Source organism: Tenrec ecaudatus, chromosome 16 (genome assembly GCF_050624435.1).
Source record: "Tenrec ecaudatus isolate mTenEca1 chromosome 16, mTenEca1.hap1, whole genome shotgun sequence".
NCBI lineage: Eukaryota > Metazoa > Chordata > Mammalia > Afrosoricida > Tenrecidae > Tenrec > Tenrec ecaudatus.
This window is the reverse complement of record NC_134545.1, coordinates 22,728,352-22,738,806: the sequence shown is the minus strand read 5'-3', so window position 1 is coordinate 22,738,806 and position 10,455 is coordinate 22,728,352. Positions and strand designations below refer to the sequence as shown.

Genomic DNA, 10,455 nt, shown 5'->3' with positions numbered 1-10,455 from the left:
CCGGTTCTTTCACCAAGTGTTGGGAGTGGAAAGGCGGGTGTTGGGGAGGATCGATCACCAAGGGAAAGGGGTGAAGAGGAGTTGGGAATGTAATAAAGTGGTAATTTTCGTTACTTGAACTGCGAGAACGGCTTCACTAGGCATTCCCCAAAGTCCAACCTCCAACATAGGGGTCCCAGGAGCCAGTAAGGTGAGGGGCTTGGCTAGGCGGGCTGGAGGAGCTTATGATCATCCGGGTAGGAGGAGGGGAGGGGAACCCTGGGAATTGGCACCAGTGTCTGCTGATGTTGGAGGCAGTCAGAAAGGCGCAGCCTGTGTTGTCGAACTCTGACTTATCCTCAAAAGAAAGGAAACAACAACAACAACAAAACTTGGTGCATTTAGTTTTCAGATTAAGAGCTTGGGTTCAGGAAGCAAGGAGCCTTTTCTGTCAGCTTCTTCTTTCTGGGATTCGCAGAAGGGCCCCTCCTGCAGTTTCTACCTGGTGGCCGTTACCTTCCGTTTTCTTGACTTAGGGTTCATTTTGGTTCTCTGACCCGTCAGTTGCTGTCCATAATTTGGAGTCATTGATTCTTGTTTTCTCCTGACATTGTTGTTGTTTGGTGGGGGGGGGGGTTGGGGCTGGGAGTGCAACTGGTCACATCACCGTGCCCTACCTCTTTAACATGCAAAATTCTCAGTTTTTATCAAAATATTATGTTTATACCCCCCAGTATGATATTTTTAGAAATCAATCACCAAAGAAAAACGTTTTTTTAAAAACAGCTGATATGCCAAGGGATGAATATGCAGACATTGCTAGTTTGGTGCTGTTGATAAGAGTATGAATTTAGCCAACAGGAATATCCCACAGTGGAAAAGTGGGAACATTATGATAAATTATTCCATGAAATTGATACAACTATTTATTGTAGGGGAGAAGAACAGGCAAAGACCTCCAAGATGCATTTTATGCAGAAAAGCATAAAATAAAGCATAAAGACTATATTGTGTAAACATTTTTGTATTTTTGAGGTGAGTAGGAAAATTACTGGTATTTATAATTTGTTAACAGCCATTCCTCTTGGAAGTTAGTGGCACGAATAAGAGGAATGAAGTGTAATCTCGCCCCAGGCACAGTTGCTGTGGAATCAGTGTGACTCATGCAGCCCCTTTGAGTGAGAGAACTGTGCTCCATAAACTTTTCAAGGGTTGAATTTTCAGAAGTAGATTTCCGGGCCTTTTCAAAGCACCTTTGGATAATTGCCAACTAATTCACTTGGTTAGGAGCAATCTGGGATTCCAGATTGTTAATATATAGTCATATATTTAATCTATAGAACAAAGAATTGTTTGAGCTTTTTTTATTGTCAACCTTGGAAATTTTAAAAATCGTTTTATTAGGGGCTCATCACAATCCATACATATATCAATTTTGTAAAGCACATCTGTACATTCATTGCCCTCATCATTCTAAAAACATTTGCTCTCCACTTAAGCCCCTGGCACCAGGTCCTCTTTTTTCCCCCTCCCTACCCGTTTCCCCCTCCCTCATGAGCCCTTGATAATTTATAAATTATTTTGTCATATCTTTCCCTATCCGACATCTCCCTTCACCCACTTTTCTGCTGTCCATCCCCCAGGGAGGAAGTCACATGTAGATCCTTGTAATCAGTTCCCTCTTTCCAACCCACTCTCCCTCTATCCTCTCAGTATCACCACTCACACCACTGGTCCTGGAGGGATCATCCACCCTGGATTCCCTATGTTTCCAGTTCCTATCTGTACCTGTGCACATCCTCTGGTCTAGCCAGACTTGCAAGGTAGAATTCGGATCATGATAGTGGGCGGGGTGGGGGGGAGTGAACATTTAGGAACTAGAGGAAAGTTGTGTTTTTCATTAGTGCTACATCGCACTTTGACTGGCTCATCTCCTCCCCTAGACCCCTGTGCAAGGGGATTGCCAGTGGCCCACAAATGAGCTTTGGGTCTCCACTCTGTACTCCCCACCTCATTCACTACGGTAAGATTTTTTGTTCTGTTAATGCCTGATACCTGATCCCTTCGACACCTCGTGATCGCACCAGCTGGTGTGCTTCTTCCATGTGGTTTGTTGCTTCTGAGCTAGATGGCCGCTTGTTTACCTTCAAGCCTTTTAAGACCCCAGACGCTATGTCTTTTGATAGCCGGGTACCATCAGCTTTCTTCACCACATTTGCTTATGCACCCATTTGTCTTCAGCGATCATATCATGGAGGTGTGCACCCAATGATATGATTTTTTATTCCTTGATGCCTGATAACTGATCCCTTTGTTGTTTGAGTTTTTATAACAAGTTCTATGTTTCATTTAATTAAAATATGTAAATTCTTTGATTTGCAAAATATGTGTTTTAAAACCAATTCCACATAAAAATTATTATTCAAAATGTCAAATTAAGACAATTATAAATATGTAGAAAGGTATATGTTTGAGTTAATTATATCAATGAATAAATAAATTTAAGATATAAAATTAGATTACAATAGTGATTACACAACTGAGGATATACTCAAACCCACTGAGTGAGTGAATTTTATCATATGTAAATTACATATTGATAAAGCTATTTTTAAAATTAATGGCTTGATATTCTCACATTTAGTGTATATGCATGGTGGTTTTCTTTAAAATATAGCTTATAATTTCCATTAGATTCATTAAGAAGTTCACAACAGGGATTTCTGGCTCACCATAGCCTCCACCAGTAGAAAAGATTTCTATTTTCTAAACCTTGAGCTTGGTGAGGTGAATATATGAGAACATTCTGCTTAATAAATGAAGAGGTTACCAGGAGTGGCAGAGTTGGGAAAGGCATTCTTTCCAAACTTAGAGTTTGGGAAACTGCAGAAGTAAAGTGTAAGGTAAGACAACCTCTGTTTAGAGTGCTATGAAAAAGTTAAAAAAAAAAGAATTTAGACCTAATTGGACCTTTCCCTAGTGTTTACATAGATAGGGTCACTTCCATGGCTTTCTAAATGTTAACTATTTTTATTGACACCAAGGAACCTTCGAAGGAAACAACTAGGCTTATACGCCTCGTTAAGTCAAATTACAAACTGTTCTTCTTTTACACCACAAGCCCCCCAAAAACCCTCCAAAAATCATATAAAAGTAAAAATCAGTCAAAGTAGGCCTTGATTAGTAAATATTCCGTGACTCAGATCCAAGTTCAAGCGAAGTAGCCGAAGACAAACACTGCCACTGCCAGCAGCAGGAGCGCGTTCATGTTCACGACGGTCCTCCACAGAGGCTTCTCGGAGGTATCTGTCAGCTTCTTCTGCAAGGCTGCTTCCTCCTCTTGGGTCAGCTTGGGGCCCTTCCTCTTCAGTCCGCAGAATAAATCATAAGCCTTCCTGAAACACCCAGGACGCTCTTCAGGATTATCTGATACAAGAAAAGAAAAACTTATTTTCACAAAATACAGGAAGGAAAAAAAATTTTTTTCCCCCAACTAACCTTAGCCGTTCCTGGTCAGTAGCATACCTGTGACTATAAGGACTTACAACAAACATTTCTAAGCTTTAGAAGGACCCCTGAGAAACTATAGATACATTTGATTGTTTAAATATGAGAAAAATTTGTATGGCATAAAGTTTAACAAAACAAAAATATACATGATAAAATGGAGAAAACTTTTGTATCTTATATTACCAAAACAAACAAACAAACAAACTCACAACCATTAAGTAAGTATTAACTCATAGCGCCCCTACAGAGCAGGGCAGAACTGCCCTGTAGGTTTCCTAACGGTTTACAGGAGTAGAAAGCCTATCTTTCTCCTGAGGAGCAACTGGTGGTTTCGAACTGCCAGTCTTGTAGATCGCAGCCCAAAGTGTAACCTCTACGCCACCTGGGCTCCTGTTTTATATCACAAAAGTATAATATGCTTACTACATATCAAATTTCCAAACACAGGGAAGAAACGACCACTAACAATTTCAATCTCATGTAAACATGCTAGAGAAATTAAAAGAAAAAAGTGTACAGGGAAAAAAAGCCGCGATCCCACTTAAAAAGGAAAAATTGAAATGGAAGCTATACTGAAATATCATTTCTAATTCATCAGTAGCAAAAATATGAAAGCTTCACAACATGTGATGTTAATACAGAAATTGGCATTCTTCACACATTATTGCTAGAAAAGCTTGATTCAACCCTCTTTGAAGATGATTTGATGGGGGGGCGGGTGGCGGGGGGCTCTAAGAAGTGGTGGTGATTGTACAATTCACCTTGATGTGATTGAATGATTTAACTGTTCAATTGTATGCTATGTGAATTACGTGCCAATAAAATTGTTGGGAAAAATGATTTAGCAATACAGCCAAACCTGTGTAAGAATTGATCCTCTGATCCAAAGATCGGTTTCACAAAATCTATTCCAGTTTAAAATATGAAAAAGGTTTGTGCACAAAGCTATTCATTGCAGCATTGGAAAATTTAAAACCTACTACCAAATTCAAATATCTATGAAAATTCATAATGAAGGAATTATGATATTTAGGAATAAAGGATAAAGAAAGTTATCTATAAATTAAAAGCTGTGAATTACAGCAAAAAAGCATTACTTTGGGGGAAGTGTAATAACTTTCCTTATCTGTATTAGAAAAGAAGGGATGCTGAAAGTTAGGGGAAAATAGCAACAGAATAAATCCTAGCAACATAGATAGAAGGGTATGCAGGTAAGGCTAAGTAAGGAAGTAGAAAATGAGGATAACAATACAAGAAGCTAAGCCAAGTATTATTCATTCTTAGAGAAAAGTAATATAGATAAGTTTTGGGTGGGACTTGTTAAACTAAAAAGAGAAAATTCCCAAACGATAAATTACATTAGGAATTTAAAATTTACTATAGAGGCAGCAGAGCTATAAAACACTAAGTAAATATTATTTACAAACTTATGCCAATAAAGGAGCCCTGGTGGTCTAATGGCTTACCCATAAAGCTGGTGACCGCAAGATCAGTGGTTTGAACTCACCAGCTGCTCTAAAGGAAAAAAGATAAGGCTGCCTAATATAATGGGTTAAAGTCTCAGAAACTCAAAGGGGCAGTTCTACCTGCTCTATAGGGTCACAATAATTGACTTGATAGTAGTGAGTTTGGTTTTTGGAGTTTTATGCCCCCAAATTTGAAAGTGTATTCTAAAGGCCAAAATACTAGCAAAATTTAACCTTCCAAAATTGATTTATAGTTCTATAGTCACTAAATACATTTAAGCAGTAGTTTAAAACCACTCTCCTGTTTTTCACCCCTGCTGCTCCCCCTAATTCCTCCCACCCCACTGAAAGCTCAACAGCTCCTAATGGTATTATTGTCATAATACCAGCATTTCAATGTAGATATCAAGTCAAACTTATTGAAGTATTTCAATAAACTGGAAAATCTATTCCAATTCTAAACATTTAAATAAATGTTCTCATTCTTAAACCAAAAACTAGGCAAAGATTAATGAAAATTATAGGCCAATCTTACTCAGGAACATTAATATACATGTAAAAACCCAAAATAAGTAGAAGGTGTCCATCATTGAACTTGAAGAACCCAAACCAAACTAAACCAAACCAAACAACTGGTGAACAACCCAAGACACATATCCTCAAAACAACTTATTGGGGATTTAAAAAATATTATGTCTGCTCACCACACCCTCCCCACCACCACCTTCTCCCCACAAGATCCTCTGGGGCCATTGGCCCCATTGGTTTCTCCCAGAGCTTGCTCCCCATGCCTGTCTTATATAAGGAGGCAAACCAACAATGATAGAGACCAAACAACGAGAAAACAAAAGACTGAAAAAAGAAAAGAGAGAGAGAGAGAGAGAGAGAGAGAGAGAGAGAGAGAGAGAGAGAGAGAGAGAGAGAACATATATAATTCTAGGTCTGTCCACTGACCTTTATGACTATCTACTCTGGTCCTGGGGGACTTCTGGGAGCTGCCCTTCCAAGCCTGAAGTCTATTCTGGGGGCTCTTTGGGGGCTTTGTGGTTTGGCTTTGCTCTACTTGCTGATCTGTCATGCTCCCTTCTTGGTTTTCCCCACTGCGGGTGGTGTGTGTGTGTGTGTGTGTGTGTGTGTGTGTGTGTGTGTGTGTGTGTGTCGCAGATGCGAGCAAACAATGCCATAGACAGGGGAGCAACTAGGGAATTAAAGTGATCAAGGAGGCTGTAGAGATCCTGTGGGTGTTGGAGCAAGAGCAACCTAGCTGAGAGGAAATACTAAGAGGTGGAAGTAGGAGGAAGGTGATGGTGGGGCAGGAGGAAGGCAAAAGAAAACAGGGGAAGGCTCTGGGAAGCAAAGCTATGGATAGAGGTATAAGTATAGGTGTAAACATATGTAAATACATTAACCCCCCAAAATAGAGGTATTGACCTATGTACATATATTTATAAGGCAATACACTGAAGTTGTGGACAAACCTTGGACCTCACTCAGCTAACACCCTCCCTCAATACAAAAACACTTTGTTCTAACAAAATGACATTTTGTGATGCTCACATCCATTCCCTACCCCACCTCACACAATCGCTGAAGACAAATGGGTGCATAAGCAAATGTGGTGAAGAAAGCAGACGGTGTCCAGCTTTTGAAAGGTATATTGTCTGGGATTTTAAAGGCTTGAAGTTAAGTGGCCATCCAGCAATGAAGCAACCTCATGGAAGAAGCACACCAGCCGGTGTGATTATGAGGTATCATTGGGACCGGGTAACAGGCATCAGAAGATCCATAACAAACAAACAAAAACATATTGTTGATAACGAGGGGGGTTGGAACAGAGATCCAAAGCCTATCTGAAGACAACGGAACATCCCCCCTCAGAGGGGTCACAGGAAAGGGTTGAGTCAACCAGGGTGGAGTAGAGCACTGATAGAGTACACCTATTCCTCTGGTTCCTTGAGGTTTCCCTACACCCCACCATCTTGACTCCAGTGCTGCTTCTCACTTCAGAATAGACTAGAGCATGTACACAGGTATAGATAAGAGATAGGCGCTTACAGCACATGGAATCCAGGAACACGAATAGGAATAGCGATACCAGAAGGGTAGGGGGAACAAGGAAGAGGAGGGGAAAAGGAGGAACCAATTGCAATGATGAACAAATAACCACACACACTCTCCAGGGGGAAGAACAACAGAAACCATGGGGGAAGGGAGACAGCAGTTTTGTGAGATAAGAAAATAATAACGATTTAAAATCTATCAAGGGTCTATGAGGGTGGGGGGAGGGGGGAAAAGGAGGAGCTGATACCGAGGGCTCAATAGAAAGTAATTGTCTAGAAAAGAATGATGGCAACATGTGTACAAATATGCCTGATACAATTGCTACATGGATTATAATAAGAACCTCCAATAAAATGATCTTTAAAAAATTCATTTTATTTGGGGCTTGTACAACTCTTAACACATTCCAAACATACATCCATTGTGTCAAGCACATTGTACATTTGTTGCCATCATCATCATCAAACATTTTCTTTCTACTTGAGCCCTTGGTATCAGCTCCTTATTTTCCCCCCTCCTTCCCTACTCCCCTAAAATGATATTTTAATTTTTAAAAAATCAGGTAAACATAGAGCCATGCAATATGACTTCTTTTCCTCTTGGAGAAGAGGTAGAAATAGAAGTCACAAGGTTTGTACATGTGGGGAAGAGAGGAAACCTGTCAATTTGGAATGAAGGATATATTGTGGACAACAGTGAGAAAGAAAGTTGAAGAAGGGAGTGAGGTTAGTTAAATGCTTAGTCATAATACATCAAGACTGATTTGAGTTTGGATTCAATAGGTGAGTGTCAACTTGGTAGATAGTAGATATTTCCAGTCAACTTGGTAGCTAGTAGATATTTCCAGTTACATAATGGATGAATGGACAGACTGATGGACTGGTAGACGAATGAATATATTTCATATGACACAAGTTATTTTGGTCATTGGGAAGTTAGGATTTGCCTTCAATGTAACGGCTTTCTCAGAAGTTGAATTTTGCAGCATTTAAGAACACCAAGCCAAGCCAGCAGAGATCCTGTAGGAAAGCCAAAAGTAAACCAGATATTACCTTCTTCAACATCGTCATCAGCTTCCTCTGGTCTTTTCTCTTCTGCATCTAAATCAATTCGTTCCTCTGTACTGTTTCGAAGGGACCAGCACAGGCGATAGAGCTGAACAAAGACCATACACAAATCCATCAGTGATACAGAAAAGCTTACAATTAAACAGGATACTCTTCCTGGTGGCCTAGTGGATGATGCATTGGGCTGCTAGCCACAAGGTCAGTAGTGTGAATCTACCAACTGTTCTGAAGAAGAGAGATGAGGTTTTCTGCTCCTTTAAAGATTTACAGCCTCCGAAACCCAATGGGGTAAATCCACCCTGTTCTATATGGTCATTGCAAGTCAGAATCTTGTCGAAGGCAGCAAGTTACTTTGGTTTGTTTTATGGTTTAAAAAAAAATCAAGGAGTTAAAAAGGGCACATAGATGGCATTTAAAAAAGGTTTTCTAACAACAACAAAAAGGTTTTCTAACCATACCTACTCAGCAAAACACTTAAAATGATTTCCTTTAAGAAGTTCTTCTAAAAGCTGATGGTGCCCAGCTATCAAAAGAGATAGTGACTGGGGTCTTAAAGGCTTGAAGATAAACAAGCGGCCATCTAGCTCAGAAGCAACAAAGTCCACATGGAAGAACACACCAGCCTGTGTGATCGAGTGGTCCCGAAGGGATCAGTTACCAGGCATCAAAGAACAAAAAATCATATCATTGACTGCACACCTCCACGATAGGATCGCTGAAGACAAATGGGTGCATAAGCAAATGTGGTGAAGAAAGCTGATGGTGCCCGGCTATCAAAAGAGATAGTTTCTGGGGTCTTAAAGGCTTGAAGGTGAACAAGCGGCCATCTAGCTCAGAAACAAAAAAGCCCACATGGAAGAAGTACACCGGCCAGTGCGATCACGAGGTGCCAAGGGACCAGGTATAAGGCATCATGCAAAAAAAAAGATATGTTTGTGTATGTATGTATGTATGTATATATGTGTGTATGTATGTGCATATGTATATATATATACCATATTGAATGAAGGGGGAAGTGCAGAGTGGAGACCCAAGGCCCAAGTGTCGGCCAATGGAGATCCCCTCATAGAGGGGTTTAGGAGAGGAGATGGGTTAATTAGGGTGCGAGGTAGTACCGATGAAGAACACAGCTTTCTCCCAGATCCTGGATGCTTCCTCCCCCAACTACCATGATCCGAATTCTACCTTGCAGGACTGGATAGGGCAGAGGTTGTACACTGGTACATATGAGGGCTGGAGGCACAGGGAATCCAGGGTGGATGATACCTTCAGGACCAAGGGTGTGAGGGGCGATGCTGGGAGAGTGGAGGGTGAGTGGGTTGGAAAGGGGGAACTGATTACAAGGATCCACATGTGACCTCTTCCCTGGGAGAGGGACAGCAGAGAAGGGGGGTAAGGGAGACTCCGGATAGGGCAAGATATGACAAAATAACGATGTATAAATTACCAAGGGCACATGAGGGAGGGGGGAGAGGGGATGGAGGGGAAAAAAAAAGGACCTGATGCAAAGGGCTTGGGTGGAGAGCAAATGCTTTGAGAATGATTGGGGCGGGGAATGTATGGATGTGCTTTATACAATTGATGTATGTATATGTGTGGATTGTGATAAGAGTTGTGTGAGTCCCTAATAAAATGTAAAAGAGAAAAGAGGAGAAAAAAAATGACTAGGGCAAAGAATGTACAGATGTGCTTTATACAATTGATGTATGTATATGTGTGAACTGTGATAAGAGTTGTATGAGCCCCTAATAAAATGTTAAAAAAAAAGAAAACTATGAATTAAAGAATTTTGAGAATTGAAAAAAAAGTTCTTCTAATAGTTATTCACAATCTAAATAACAAACTTAAGATCTCTTCTTCTGAATTTATAATCCATAACAATTGAGGGTTTAACTCATTTATATTAGAGGTTAGCTTTGCTCATTGTCCACCAAACCCAAATGTTATCAGATACATCACTGATTACTCAGTACATCTGGCGATTACTTTTATAATATCTTATTAAGCTATATTCTGGATCTAACATGCTTAGATATGTGTACTGTTCACAACTCCAATAGTAATTAATCGCCTTGAGTGTTGCTTTCTCAATCCCACCTCTTCTATCAGGTTTGTATTGTTGTTTCCAACCCCCAACAGTTTTATCAGCACATAATTTACATATCTCACAATTTGCATATCATACAATCATTCAGTGATATCAAGGGAAATTATACAATCACCACCACATCTATCTGAGAGCCTCCCACCCACCCCCTGGTTAAATCGCCTTTAAAATTAGTTGTGCAATCATGTGTGCAAACATCAGTTCTAGTGGTCCCTACCCCCTCCTGCCTTCATTATTCCCCAAATCCCCTTTCCCTCCCTATCCC

The 10,455-nt window shown here is 40.3% G+C and overlaps 1 protein-coding gene across 1 annotated transcript in view; it reads right to left on the bottom strand.

Moving 5' to 3' along the window:
* Positions 1–3,190: 3,190 nt before the first annotated feature.
* The window catches only part of LOC142428942 (solute carrier family 5 member 4), a 55,650-nt gene continuing 48,385 nt past the window's right edge, over positions 3,191–10,455 (bottom strand). Inside the window, exons 14-15 of the mRNA XM_075533866.1 lie at positions 8,069–8,171; positions 3,191–3,405 (exon numbers count right to left, since the gene is read on the bottom strand). Of these exons, the coding sequence (XP_075389981.1) occupies positions 3,191–3,405; positions 8,069–8,171 (318 nt within the window). The remainder of the gene's footprint in view (positions 3,406–8,068; positions 8,172–10,455) is intronic.